At 34.8% G+C, this 15,714-nt stretch overlaps 1 protein-coding gene across 12 annotated transcripts in view; it reads right to left on the bottom strand.

Annotated features, from left to right (window-relative positions):
* Positions 1-15,714, bottom strand: part of Pphln1 (periphilin 1) — a 99,636-nt gene that overhangs the window by 36,810 nt on the left and 47,112 nt on the right. For all 12 annotated transcript variants that reach the window (XM_076854328.1, XM_076854330.1, XM_076854329.1 and 9 more), the window contains one exon: positions 5,762-5,973. In XM_076854328.1, coding sequence (XP_076710443.1) covers positions 5,762-5,973 — 212 coding nt within the window. The remainder of the gene's footprint in view (positions 1-5,761; positions 5,974-15,714) is intronic.

Below are 15,714 nucleotides of genomic sequence, written 5' to 3'. Positions count from 1 at the left end.
GGCCAGCCTGCAACTTAGGGAGACCACGTCTCAAAAAATAAAAAGGTCTGGGGTATAGCTCATTTATAAAGCTCCCTTGGGTTCAATCCCCAGTTCCACAAAAAAAGAAATTAATCTTAAATTAGGATTAAGGAAATAAACCAAGAAGGAAAATTCTGTAAGTGGCAGTATAGAAATCAAAACTTATAAATATTGGTGGTTAAAGAAAAATAAAGATTAAAAAAAAAAACAATTACAAATACTTTCTAACTTAAAATGGTTCAACTTATAATTTTGAAACACTCAATGGTATATTGGCCATATGCATTCAGTAGAAACTGTACTTTGAAATTTGATCTTTGCCAGGACTAATGATGTATCGTATAATACTGTAACTGAATGCTAAGCAGTGGCAGCAAGCCACAGCTCCCAGTCAGTCACACTGATCACAAGGGCAAACAACCAAAACTCTACAGTGTACTGTGTTGCTAAACTATGAAGTTCAGTAGTCTGGTGCATTAAATATATTTTCAACTTATGATGATGAATATAGTACTACTGTAAGTCAAGGAACATCTTTATTGGTTCTATACACCAGACATAAAGGTTTTTTAAAGTAAAAGCAAAAGCTGGAGAAGTAGCTCCAAAAAAACATTCAAGAAGTTCTTTAAGAATTGCAGGGGCTGGGATTGTGGCTCAGCGGTAGAATGCTCGCCTAACATGTGTGAGGCCCTGGGTTTGATCCTCAGCACCAAATTAAAAGTAAATAAATAAAATAAAGATATTGTGTCCAACGACAACTAAAAAATATTAAAAAAAAGAATTGCACAGTATTTTTTGATTCAAACAAAATAGCTGAATACAAATCTACTATGATCTTTCAAAAATATGCTTTCTTCTATATTTTCCTACTGAAAACAAGGAGTCATCCAACAGTATCAAGTGCTATTAATTATAATAATTCATAAAAACAAAGGATATTGCACGAAAAAAAAACCCAGAAATCATCAAGAGAGATAATAAAGTTAGGGTCTATGCCTTGTAAACTACTGACTCTCAAGAGTACATACAATGCTTGGCAAATAGCAACAAAAAGAAACCTTCAAATTCAAGAAACAAACTTCACAGCACAGGTGTTATTCATCTCTCCTTTGACAACTGAAGAGTTGAAATAGAAAATGGTTTGTTTTTCTGGACCACAGACAAACAGGAGAATTTGGGAATTCTGGTTAAAAAAAATGTGACTTCTTAAGAGATTTACCGGTTCATTCAAGAAAATCTATAACAGAAAATGGGTACTTGTATCCATTGCGTCAATCCCAGAAATATGTTCTGTGTTAAAGGTAACCAAAAATGATGGGGAAATGATACTGGTATAGAGGTGGAGAAAGCTTTGCACCATCTCTGCCCCACAATCTATCAGGTCAGATACTGACAAGCTGAAGTAAAGTCAACTGACTAGGAACTCTTGAAAGTGCCCTGCTAAGTGGTGCTCTAATATATCCACTAAAAGCATGTAATGCTCACTTCTGTACATAAGGAAAATATTGTATCACCTGTACACATTTATGAATGCTTGCCACTGAGAGAACATACTAAGTCCCAAGCAAAGACACTATAAAATGTCTATACATCTAGTATTAATCGATTACTGCTTTAGAACTTTCATCATTCAGATGCCAGAAAAGCTACACCTGTACTCCTAGGGTTCACCCAGGAAACTCACAGCCAAAGCTCTCTTATGACCAAACAATGGGTTCCCAAATAAGAATAATATATTATAGAATCTAATTCAACAGCTAATTAATAGTGTGAATCAGTTAATAGCTCAAGACTTTTCAGGAAAATACTAAATTATACTTCAGGAATTCCAAAAGAACACAGCTAATCCCAATAAATCTTCTTTACTGGCATTCTCTCACAAATTTCTACTCGACCTTCATTTACTACCTAAAATGCTTATTCCTATTTAATTGTTTGTTTGCTTGCCTCTTTAACTAGATCATAAACTAAAGATGGTAGAGATCTGTATTGCTTGGCAAACCATGTATCTTCAATATATTTTTATTTGTTAAAAGACAAGTATACGTACTGAACACAAATACAATGGTTCCAACTAAGAAACACTGTGATATGTATGTAGTTGTTAGGAGAATGGCTTTAGCCTCCCTTTCTATTATCTAGTATACAATCTTATTTCCATATTCCCATTACTACTTCAAATCTGCACAGAAAAGCCTGCTCTCTAAATACAAAATTAAACTCTAAAATTTTTTTTTTTTTAAATGCTTTGTTGGGAGTGCAGTGGTGCACACCTGTAACCCCAGTGATTCAGGAAACCAAGGCAGGAGCACGGCAAATTTGAGGACAGCCTGGGCAACTTAGCAAGATCCTGTCTCAAATATAAAAAGAACTGTGGATGTAGCTCAGTTGTTGGGAACCCCTGGGTTCAATTCCTAGCACCATATACATGCACACAAAATTTATACATAACCAACAGTTCTTAAGATATACATCTTTTCCCACTATAATAAAGTTCAATAATGAACACTTCCAAATACACTGGTATCAAAAGTGTTTTTAATATTTGAACACTTAGAACAAGTATTTTTAAAAGAATTAAACAGAGATGAGTAATAGTCTTTCTTTGAAATACTTGCCAAAAATCAAGAAAATAAGAGGAAGTTAGGTTGGAGAAAAACAGGGCAACAACATTAACAACAACAAAAACTCTGCAAATCTTCCATAGCAATTACATTTTTTTAAATTGAAGCAAAATGCTATACAGTCTCATTAAAAAATAAGCATCACTGGCAAATTTGGCAAATGTTTAGAATACATTAACAAAGAAGTAGTTTGTAAGTTCCTGCAAGCCACAATGGATTTATAAAAACAAAGGAACACAATCTTTATGTCACTGTTTGATTGAGGAAATGCTTTACAACTTAAAATTTTGGCAAGAGTGCATCTGATAAGGCCTTCCAATGAGATCCCTAAATGGAAATAAAGACAAGATAATAGTAAAGTCAGAGAACCACAAGTGGTTGAGTAACAGCAAACAATGATGATCAAACCTTGAGGTTAATAGATCTCTAAAAGTATCTAAATTCAACTCTGGGGAATAAAAGGATATGACAGTACTCCTCCAGTATGGAAAAGGTTACAACAAAAAAGAAATGTTTGTTTGTATATGTGGCTTAAGAAAAATAACTAGTATTAAGTAGATGTTAGAGGAAAAGATTATTTTCTAAACAATGAGCTACATACAGAGGTGGAATGGCCAAACTGAGATATTACAAGAAAGACTTCAACAAAAAATGGGTATAAAAGGGGCTGGGGCTGGGGCTGGGGCTGGGGCTGGGGCTGAGTGGTAAAGCATTTGCCGAGCAAGTGTGAGGCACTGGGTTCAATCCTCAGCACCACATAAATAAATAAATAAATACTATATATAAAAGAATGGGTATGAGACTGAATTTAATGAATTCTGATGTTGCTTTTAACGCTACTATGCTAAATAAAAGGTAAATGTTAAAAGAAAATGAGGTTAAAAGACAGTCTACACATTGTTAGCATCTGAATATTGAACAAAAAGTACTAAAAAGAATGTTGCTTTCACAGTTATGTCCAGGTCAGCCTAACTAACATAAGAACCAAGTTCTTATTAGTGAAGTATGGTATGAAAATAAGTTTGATTTAGAAGGGTAATTAGTCTGAAGCAATACAAAGTTCCATAGGATTTACCTAAAAAGCTAAGTAGAAGACATTTAGTTGTATGTGTATATAAACACAAAATGAGAAATAGGCACTTGAGTTGGAAAAGCAGTTAAATAGTTCTGTGGCTTAAAACTAAGAACAAAAAGGAGATGTTAAAATGCATGTCAGACTTATGAATATTTAGTCCTTTAACAGTTACTACAGTCAAACTACTAGTTATTATTAAAGCAGGTTAAATTACTCTGAAAAGTTATAAACAAAAAGCAAAAATTTTACAATTAAAGAATTAAAAAAATGAGGGCATAGGAATTTTTAAAAATTGTTATTTTAACATGTAATCTGTAAAAACATTTAAAATCTTTACCAAAATTTCAACTACATTACAAACTGAATTTCAACACATTGTTAATTAATCTAGCTTAAGCTGGTGATAATTGAATGATCCTATTCCTTGGTATTTCTTTGAAGGAAAGCAAGGTACAATTAATATCTGTGATGTTCAGATAAAACAAAAACTAGTATCACAAGTGTAATATTTACTTCTCTATTTACTGTTGAAAACAAGACTTCTCCAACTTAAGACTCCTTGGCTTTTTAATAAGATGATCTTATATAAGTATTCTGAAAGCATGAGAGGAATATAGAAAATACTTTCTTAGTATTGCATAAGTAGTTAAGGAACCAAAGTATCCTGTAAGAGTTCTCCCAGAACAAATTCTTTTATCTTCATTAAAGAATTTTACTTTCAAAGTTAAAAGATTAATGAAAACAAACACGGAATTAGCAAAGTCATGTATATCTATATTTCAGTTTACTCCATATCTTGGGTCCCCCAATCTTTCCACCATTCCATATACTAAAGATATTAAACCTCAAAAGATGGGAACAGTATACTGGAGATCCTGAAAGAGGAATATCACATTATGTCTCATGCATACTTCATCTTAACACTTTAGAGTTTTGGTCACAAAGCAGCCAAGTGCATAAAAACAGAAAAAAAAATGGTCTCCCAGAAATTTCTGTTTTAAAGGATAAAAAAAAAAAAAAAAAAAAACACCAAGGCTAATTCACCAATTCTACTTTTAACAGCTTCACTATAAGCTATCAAATAAGAATCTCAAGTTTCTGTTTTAATATTTTATGTTTTGTTAAAAAGTCTTCATTATTTGTTTCCATAGATACTTTCTTCCTCTTAATCAAATCATTAATTGATCTTGACTTAAGTCATACATATTCAGAAAACAAATACTTAAAAGGCATCTGGCTAATTTACCATATGTCTGCGCATGAAAGCACTCACTAAGTTTAGAGGTTATTATCTTGAAGGCTTTTTGCTTTTGTTTGGGGTTTTTAATATGCAGGTGGGAGAGAGAAAAGCAAAGGAGAAAATACTCATTAACATTAAACTCCACAGAACTTCCAGTTTCCCAGTAAGTGTCTCAAGCATATTATATTAAGCAATCAGGCACAGAGTTGCTATGTTTTTGTTTTGGTTTGGTTTGAGAGCTTTCCGATGATATTCTTAAGTCTTACACCATCATTCATACACCTACCTATAACCAAAAACATGTTTTTTAGAAAGCCTTACTCTGCCTAGCTCTACAAATTAAGGAATAACAGATAAATGTTTGCTCAACACAGATTCAGGCAACAGCTACAAGAGAAAACAATGTGATGATGATAGGTGGTTCTCTATCACTCTCATCATGCAGGAGGCAGAGGCTATTGAATTAAAATTCTTATTATTTGAAAAAGACATTAAATAGGAAGGAAGTTAAAAAGAAAAGTAAAAGAAATATTCTGGACTTTTTTTGATTTCCCTCTCTTGGCTTACAACCAGTTAGAATATACTTCTGCACTAAATTTGAAGGTAAAAGGTTATGCAGACCCCAACTTCAAAGAGTTGGGAAAACCCATGTGTTTAGTATTCATTATACTATTCTTTAAAGTTCCCTATAAATTTTAAATTTTTTCAAATTAAAGTTATAACACCTATGAGGCAATCTGTCTTAGTACACTTCCATCAGTGGAAACTGTGAAAGGAAAAGGAGTTGTATAAAATACATACTTCTATGTTGAGACTGATGGAAAGAATATGTTTTGCTTCGTTCTGGAGAGTAACTTCTACTACTGACACTGGAGCCAGATCTGCTGTGTGGAGAATCCTTTCGACCTACAGGTGATTCTCTGAAAAAAGGAGCATCCCTTTTATGAGGAGACCGGTCTCTCGCATAATGGGAAGAGTAGAAACTTTTTCTTCTAAAGCCATCTCTCATGTCCCTTGGAAGAAAAAATAAGAAAAGATAATTATACCCTCTATTCCATATACATACACAGGCCTGCAAGCGCACACACGCGCAGACACACACACACACACACACACACACACACACACACAGAGATATAAATGGCAAAAGCTCTAATTACAAGCTACTCTTTATATTATTGTAATCTTGGTTCCTTGTTCTACCAAAACCTAACTGCCAAAGTCAGTTAACAAAATGAGACTATCAGTTAAATATGATTTAGAATGCACCACTTTTTCAATTAAGTAAAAGCCAGATGGTCAGGTACAAAGGTTACTTTATTCTAAGCAAGCACAAATTCTAAAATGTGAAAAACAGAGTTATATAAACTATTTTTCTTGCCTTTAACAATAAACCACACAGTTACTACAATTCCAAAGGCACCTAGCAATACCAAAGATTTTCCTAGTGAAACATTCCATGACATGTTATTTATTCCTTTCTAAGTATTGGGAATGCTCAGGTAGAGCATGAGCATCCCTAATCCCAAAAGCTCCAAATTTTGAAACCTTTTGAAGTCTGAATATTTCTGGTCCTAAGTATTTCAGAGAAGAGATACAGAGGTCAGATGCAATAGTGAACACCTGTAATCCAAGCAGCTCAGGAGGCTGAGACAGAAAAAATCTGAATACTTCTAGTCTCAAGCATTTCAGAGAAGAGATATCACAGGTGGGGCACAATGGTGCATACCTGTAATTTCAGCAGTTCAGGAAGCTGAGACAGGAGGATCCCAATCAAGGCCAGCCTTAGCAACCTAGCAAAACCCTAATCAACTCAGTGAATCTCAAAATTAAAAAAAAAAAAAAAAAAAGAGCTAGGGATGTACCTCATTGGTAAAGCACCCTGGGTTAAATCTCCAATATCAAAAAAGATGAGGAAATACATGATTTGTGTATATCACTGCCCCCTGCCCCTGCAATCTGGCAATGTCTAGAAGGCTTTTAGTTATCATAAGGGGTGAGATGTGATCATGCTGGTAGGTGCCAACAATGCTACCAAAATACTACAATGCTCAGGACTACCCAGCACACACACACACCAAAAAAACCTGGTATGTACCTATTAAATTCTGAGTTTGTGTCCTTAGTTTACAAATTGCTGCCCATGTTTAAATACCTACTTTTTATAAATCATCTTTACTTTCATAAGTTAAATTTTTTATTGAGCAATATCATCAACTCAAATGAATAAGCAAGCCCCACTAGGAAAAATTTATAAGCAAAAAGCATCTTTAAAATGTTGAAACTAACCAAAATTATTAAGCAAACCTATCAAGAACAAATGGGTGTAATTAATTGATGATTTAACAAATATACTTCCATATTAAAATTAAAGACTATTAAATTTCAGACAGAAGAATGCTAAGAGACAAACCAATGGCATGGACATTATTTTTGCAGGGAGCACAGTCCTAGAAATTGAACCCAGAGCCTTGTATACATATTACACAAGCACTCTATCACTGAGCTAATTCCCAAGCTCATCACACTGAATTTCAAATGCTCTGAAAATAATATCAGTATATTAATTAATGGTCACACATAAGTAGGTTGTTGTCCTAGGGTTATCTGAACACTAGCTAATTAACACAAAAAATATACTGCCTCTATAGACACAATTAAGTTTCCCTAGGAAAAAAAATAGAAAACAGCTAAAATTCATTAATGATAAATGAACTGGTACAGAATTCTAATAATGAAATCAAGTCTAGTCACTAAAACATCTATCTACTGAAGGAGTTAATCATTATTTTTCTTTCAAAAAAGACTGGCAGAAAAGAGGGGGAACTGGGATTGACCTTACTTTGACTGAAAGGGTTTATTATTTATTTGATCATATCTGGAGGTCAAGGGGAAAAGTTAATTTACAATAAAGGGGGAAATTGATAATCCAAGACACAACCACGTTAATTGACAAATAAACCTACAGATTTTTGGAACTCTATCAGTTGCTAGGGACTCAAAGAGAAGCCAAATGCACACAGGCCCTGCATCACAGAACTCTCAGGCTAAGAGAAAACGACATTAAATATACATAAAACAGGTGAATGCAGTCAAGAATGGATGTAGTGAAACTAATTAGGAGTCTGTTTAGTCCACGGAATAAACAATAGTAACCTAGATAAAATAATGGGGTCACAAATTTTACACCCACAAGAACATACCTTTTAGACTTAACATGTGATGAAAATTTGACAAATGAGTGTCAAAGATGGATGGGGAATGCCAATCTGATTCCCAGAATTCTAGTATGATAGATTAACAAGAAAAACTGATCTGAGAAATGAAGATGGGGTGAGAATAGGAGCATATAAAGTTTGAGGTGATCAAATAACATCTAGGCAAGCAACTAGAGACAATGACCCAGAAGTTCAGAAGATATTTCTGGTTCTCAATGTAAATTTCCCTGTAAACAGACAGTAAACCCATGGATACAGATGAAAACAAGGAATAAAAAAAGCAGAGTGCCCAGAATGTATGGTTTAAAAGCTATAACACAAAGAGAGAAATGGGGGACTGGGGTTGTGACTCAGTGGTAGAGTGTTTGCCTAGCATGTGTGAGGCACTGGGTTAGATTCTCAGCACCGCATATAACTGACAACTAAAAAATAAAAAATTAAAAAAACAGAAATGGGCTGCCAAATGAGAGAACAGCCAGAAAAATACACACACACACACACACAGGAAGAGAGTATATTATCTGTGAAGCCAAGGAAACAGCATTCCAATAAGGAGAATAAAGATTTTCTAAATTCAAATTAAATGAACTTCTTTTTTTTAAAAAAAATTTTTAGTTGTTGATGAACCTTTGTTTTATTTATTTATAGTGGTACTGAGAATTGAACTCAGTTCCTCACACATGCTAGGCAAGCACTCTACCACTAAGCTACAACCCTAGCCCCTAAATGAGTTCTTACTGATAGCTTACTTAGAGGATAGAGGAGAGCAGGTCCATATTAGGAAAGACTGCCTATCTTCTTCCATTGAAAAGATGAATGCTGAACTACAGTTGCCTAATCCCAACACCAGATGGCAGTAAAATCAAAGCACAGTTCAGAACTATCATAGTAGTCTGAGGTGGCTGGATGAATTTATGGGAAGAACATGTCAGATTTTAACAGCTCAAAGTAATGCCTCTCCTCTCCCCTTCATATCAACCTCACCCACCAACTTAAGAAAAACATTAAAACAGACAAGTAATCTCGGTATCTTCTTTTATAAAGTGGTAATATTGGCTAACTTACTTTTTCAGAAATACACACAACCACTATATGATAGGCACTATGGAGGATCACCCTGGCTCTGAGGAAGTTTAATATCTAAATGAGGTTTGTGAGAGAAGGTTCAAAAAGGCTGATGCTGTAATTCAGAAGGAAATATGTATTAGTATATTAAAAAACAACTGATCTGGGTCTTTAAGGAAAGATGAAAGTTAGATCAATATTGACTAATAGAAATATATTTGAGTTATATATTATAGCCATATTTAAGGAAATAGGTGAAATTAACTTTAGCAATTTTTTAACTTAACCCAAACTAAATATGTCCATAGTATTATCAACATACAATCCATTTTTTATTTTCTATTTTTTTAGTAACTTTATTTTGTTTATTTTTTTAATTTTTTTTTTTTTTTAGGTATACATGGGCACAATATCCCTATTTTGTTTATTTATTTTTTCATGTGGTGCTGAGGATCAAACCCAGGGTCTTACACATGTGAAGCTCTACCGCTGAGCCATAACCCCAGCCCCTATTTTGTGTATTTTTAAAGTTGTGCTGAACCCAGTGCCTCACACATGCTAGGCAAACGCTCTACCACTAAGCCACAACCCCAGCCCAACATGCAATCAATATTTTAAAATGCAGTGAGATATTTTACATTCTTTTTTCATTCTAAATCTTAAAATTCAGTGTGTATTTTATACTTACAGAACATCTCAGTTTGAGCTGGTCATATCTCTAGTGATCCATAGGCATATGCAGCTAGAGACTCCCACACTGGACAAAAGATTTGGATGAAGGAAAAAGCATTCAAAGTTTCAAGAAAAGGAGAAAGAGGTTAAAGGGGATTATGTGCCCAATAACAGAAGTAGTCAGTAGGACCTTATAAAGCAAAGACTAAAAAACAAAAGTAGAAAACTTAAAAGGGAAAAAATAGTATGAAATACTGCTGAGCCTAAAAGAGACCTATACAATAAAGATGTAGGAGTCATGTGACCTGTAAATCCAGGAGCCCAATAAAACTCAGAATTCAAAACAAATTTTAAGAAATTAAAATACATCTATCTGCTAAAGGAGCTTAAATTAAAATACATCTATCTGCTGAAGGAGCTTACTCATTACTTTTGTTCCAAAAAAAGATTAGCAGAAGGAAGACAGACAGAACTGGGATCAACCTTATTTTGACTAAAAGGGTTTATTATTCAATCATATTATGTCTAGCAGTCGAGGGGAAAAGTTAATTTACAATAAAAGGGGAAGTTGTTAATCCAAGACACAAAATCAAACGTCAAGAGAAAAATGGTAGAAACTGACTAAGAGAGGGAGATGGTGTTACAGGAAAGATACACAAAATGTAGGAAGAGAAAAACATAAGAAAGCATTATCAATAAAAGAATTATAGAAAATTATATAAAAATTACCAACTGAAAGTAAAGAGAGAATGTGAAAAGAGGCAAAACTGTGAAATAGCTCCTTTGAGGCAAAGTATTCATTAGAAATGTTCCTAAAAATGTTAAGTCCTTAGACCTGTGTGAGCATTTCCTAGGAATTTAACAGAAATTCAAAATCAATAGTAGCAGCTCTCACCAACTGAAGCAGAAATCTCTGAGTATGTGACCCAGGATTCTGGATTCTAGATTCTGGGCTATAACAACACTTTCCGTGAAATTCTTATGCAGACAATACATTGAGAGGAGTTAAGTAGAGAACCTTACAATGTGTAAGAGCTATATATAAGTGAACTGTCCACAAGTCAGAAAGTGAAAATTCAAAGCTCATGAGAGCACAAAACTATTCTCAGTTGATTCAAAGGTCTGGCCATGTCTGTGTGTAGCTCTAACCAGAACTGAAACATGCAAAAAGACTTGTAGCTAAATGCATTATCAAATCATGACAGAGAGGTAGATGGGACAGAGACAACTGTGAACCAGAAATTACAATTATCAATGAAGACGGCACTAGATGTTTAAAATTTATCACAGTACAAACATAAGGACATGGTAGTACAAACAGGGAACTTCAAAGATAACATTAGAATAGTGGCTTGGAGTTCCTAGAATGAATCTAAGGGATCAAAGAAGAGCAATTGAGCTGGGAAAAAAGTGGTTTCACTCCTAGAACATTAGGTTCCAGTTACAGAAAAGAGATGGCAAAAGAGATGGAAAATAAAGCCATTCTATTTTGAGTACTGTGAATATGAGTTTCAAAACATACTAAAAGACCAAGTCCTTGCTATCTTGAAGCTTATATTCTAGTAAGGAAGATGGCATATAAACATTTCAGAGTGACAAGTAATATAGGGAACAACAGACTGAGAAGGTTATTTTAGGTAGGATAATATGGGAAGATTTAAATGAGAAAGTAACAGATAACCAGAGAGGTGACAGAACCCAACAAAGAAATTCAAAAAGAACATTTCAGGTAGAAGATACAGCAACAATAAAGGCAAAATATGATGTGTGTTTAAGACCAGTCTAGCTAAAGCAGATTAAGAGGGAAGAATCATGGAGTTCATGACTACAGAATTTGAAAAATATCATGAAGAGATCTGAACTATGTTCACAATCATCACTAAAGGCTTTAAGAAGGCATCAATTGTTGGAGAGAACATACTGATAAGTAAGTATGCTTCTTGGAGTTTACAGACTTAAACAACATCAAAATTTCAAATGCAATATTAGTCTTGTGTAAGGACTTAACAAAAGTATCACCCAGTAGAGGAAGGAAAATTGGGTTAGGATACATTAAGGTAGTCTGTGAACTAGCCTCCTAAGTACTAAAAAATCCTTCCAAAGTAACAATTGTTAACAACTATATTGTTAATATAGTGCTGATGTGATTTGAATTTTTGAACTCATCTAAATAAATTAAAAGAACTACCTTTAAAATAGTTGAAGTAGTACCATCAGTCTGCCTACCTTTAAATTTTAACCATCCCTTAAGAATTTTATGATCTTGAATAACCTCCTATGCCTACAAAGTGATGACAATACTAATACCTTCTTCACAGACTTTAGTGAGGAGTAAACAAATATAGAGATAGCATTTAGAACAGAGCCTGACATGGCACTGACATGTCTATTGACAACATTACCCCTATATGATTTTCATTAAATCAATAAAAGGTCTGCAGCAAGAAATAGCTAAGGATCACAAACACACTTGTCATTCAGAAAAGCAGAACTCTTAAATCTTACATATCTGTAGGAGTTCAAAACCAAGTCATAATAATAAAGTGTTGAGAGCCACAGCCCAGTCAGAATGGCCCCTGGCACTTTGCCAGAAGTATGGTTGAGAGGCGAGCCATTAAGATGATGCTGGGGGGCTGGGGATGTGGCTCAAGCGGTGGCGAGCTCGCCTGGCATGCGTGCGGCCCGGGTTCGATCCTCAGCACCACATAAAACAAAGATGTTGTGTCCGCCGAAAACTAAAAATAAATATCAAAACTCTCTCTCTCTCCCTCTCTCTCTCTCTAAAAAAAAAAAAAGATGATGCTGGATTGATTCAATTGTATATTAGACCTTCACTGTCCGGTAATAGGATGGCTCTTGCTGCATTGGAGGCCTGCTACTTTGGAGTTCCCACTGAGTTCTCGGGTTCCGAGGGTGAGTGCGCATGTAGCCCGGGGGAGGGAGTTCCGGTTGGTGTGTGGTGTGTTCCTGGAGGAGCTTCGTGGGTGGCATTTGGGAGAGTTCCCAGGGAGCCTGTGTGGAATGTGCTGGTGGAGTTCGGAAATAAAGTTTGTTCTTGCTTGAGTGGCTCGTGATTTGTGCCCAGCCAGACTGCGGCAATAAAGCCTCTAGAAAAAGACTTCAGCTTGATTTCTGGGGAAATTTTGCTTTATAGAAGATGAACAACCAAAAATTCAGTATCAAAGCCTTGAGCTAAGAGTTCTTTATACAGATGAAGCATATGTAAAAGTAAGCAGAAAGACAGCTAACAAAAAATAAAAGATCAGAAAACATTTACTGTTAAGAGCCACAAAGGACTTTTGTTTTGAAATATTGAACCCCAAGTCTAGTACATGCTAGGCAAGCTCTCTATCACTGAGGTACATCCCCAGACTTTTTTTTTTTTTTTTTAAACATCTTTATTTTGATACAGGGTCTCCCCTAAGTTGCCCAGTCTGGCCTCAAACTTTTGATCCTCCTGCCTCAGTCTCCCAGGTAGCTGGGATTACAGGCATGCACCTGGCTCAAACAGAAATATTTTAGATTTGTGGCTATATGGTCTCCATCACATATCAACATTCTACTCATGTATCACAGCAGTCATAGCCAATAGGTTAATACTTGGGCATAGCTATGACACCAGAGTTAGCTCAGCACACTTATGGGTTTTATCATCAGAAGGTTATTTGTGAGAAAGTTTTAGCAAGGCAGGCAGTCTGAAGGATGCAGTGAAACTTGTGTGACACCAAGTTCATCTTGTTTTCCCCAAAATCCTCTATCCTTGGGAGAAGGTGCTGACCTCAAGGCCTTCACTATTAGAGCAGCACCTTGGCATGCAGCCACCTCTAGCCAGCATTATCACAGCAACTGGGGCAACATGACCTGCACTTTTGCATAGTCAACTCCCAGTGCAAACTCAGTCATAAGGGAATCAGAGACCAGGGTTCGAGTCACCACTCTTCACAGTTATGTTCCAATAAAATCTTATTCACAGAAACAAAGAGTTGGTCAGATTGGCCAAGAGTTGCGATTTGACAACCCCCAATCTAAATGATTGTATACTTAAAAATTTTCAAATACAGTTACCTACAGCTTTGTATTTTCACAGAATATGAAGAAAAGTATGTTTTCCCTCCTCCTACCTATTCCCAATATCTTGAGGAGCTCCATCAACATTAAAAATACAAACTCAGACTTTTTTTTTTAAGTTAGATAACATGATAAAGGCAAACTATATATTAACCTTAAAACTACACAAAACCATTTCCTAGATTTGCTTCTAATTCTTTGTCACAATAACTGATGAGAGAGCATAATGAGTTTTTTAAACTTACAATTCACCAGAAAATCCATAATCCTTTCATTAGTAAACTCATTCCTAGGCAACACCATAGGAATTTTTCTCTTTTCTCCATTTTTTCTTTCACTTATACTTCCTAGATAAATCGCTATTGATTATTATACACAATTTATATAACTAAATATTTTTCCTGGTATATCAGTATTCTCAAAGTTTCTTATTTTAGGTTTAGATATTTGTAGATTCAAATTTAGTAGATAATGGCAAACTGTTTACCAGAGCATTTATATTAACAGTTAATTAACCTCTCTGCACCTTTTTCCCCATCTGTAAATGGAAATGTGGGATAAAGAGTGAAAATGCCTACCACACATAATAAACACTTCACATATTAATTTATTAGCTCAAATTTTAAAATACATAAGTTAAAAAGGATGGGAAGCAAGTAGAATTCATATATCTTGCTGATGAGAATATAAATGCTGTGGTAAACAGTTTGCCATTATCTACTAAAGTTGAATCTACAAATAAAGAATAATCAAGCAAATCCACTTTCAGATCTATCTCACAGAAATGTATGTTTGTGTGTGTATACACATACACAAAATACACTGTCAAAGTATTTTAAAAATCAATTTTTAAAAAAAATTTCATACAATGGAACTACACATTCCCTATGATAATAACATATTATTATATTCTTATAATAATATAATGAATATAATAATGGATATAACAATGAAAATGAAGAAACTACTGCTACATGCAATTTTGAAGAATATCACAATGTTGATCAAATACAAAAGGGTATATCATATACAACACTATTTACAAAGAGCCCTCACTTTACAAAGTTCTGATTCATACAAATTTCAGTACCACATACTATTATTTGGATAAGGATCCCCCAAAAGGCCCATATGTTAAATGCTTGGGCCTCAATGTGACACTAGTGAAAAGTGGTAGAAATCTTTTCGAGGTAGGGCCTACAGAAAGTAAATGGGGACATGCCTCCAAAGGCAATTATGGGAAGGTGGTCTCTTCCTTTCTCTTTGGTGCCACTGTCATAAGATAAGTACTTTGCTCCACCATAGTCCTCCTTCATAATACACTGCCTTATTACAGGGCCCAAGAGCAACAAGGCCAATTGATCATGAATTGAAACTTCCAAAACTCTTGAATCAAAAGAAATCTTTCCTCTTTGTAAGTTGTCATCTCAAGAACAGAAAACTAACCCACATATCACAGTTTAAAAACACCAGTCTCCCAATAACACAGTTCAAATATTACTTTCCACAGTCACTGCATAAAATATAAACTTTGTTACTAGTTCTTCAGACCACAAATCATTACATGAATAACAAATGCACACCATGACCAATAACCAATCACACCACATATTTCGAAATCCATTGGTGATTGGTCATTTACATCTGTTATTCAGTTCACACACAAACAACAAAAATGTGTTGCCGTGGGGACTGGAGTTGTAGATCAGTGGTAGAATGCTTTCCTGGCGT

This window comes from Callospermophilus lateralis, chromosome 4 (genome assembly GCF_048772815.1).
Source record: "Callospermophilus lateralis isolate mCalLat2 chromosome 4, mCalLat2.hap1, whole genome shotgun sequence".
Lineage (NCBI taxonomy): Eukaryota > Metazoa > Chordata > Mammalia > Rodentia > Sciuridae > Callospermophilus > Callospermophilus lateralis.
Note: the sequence above shows the minus strand (reverse complement) of the source record. Positions and strands in the feature narration are given on the sequence as shown.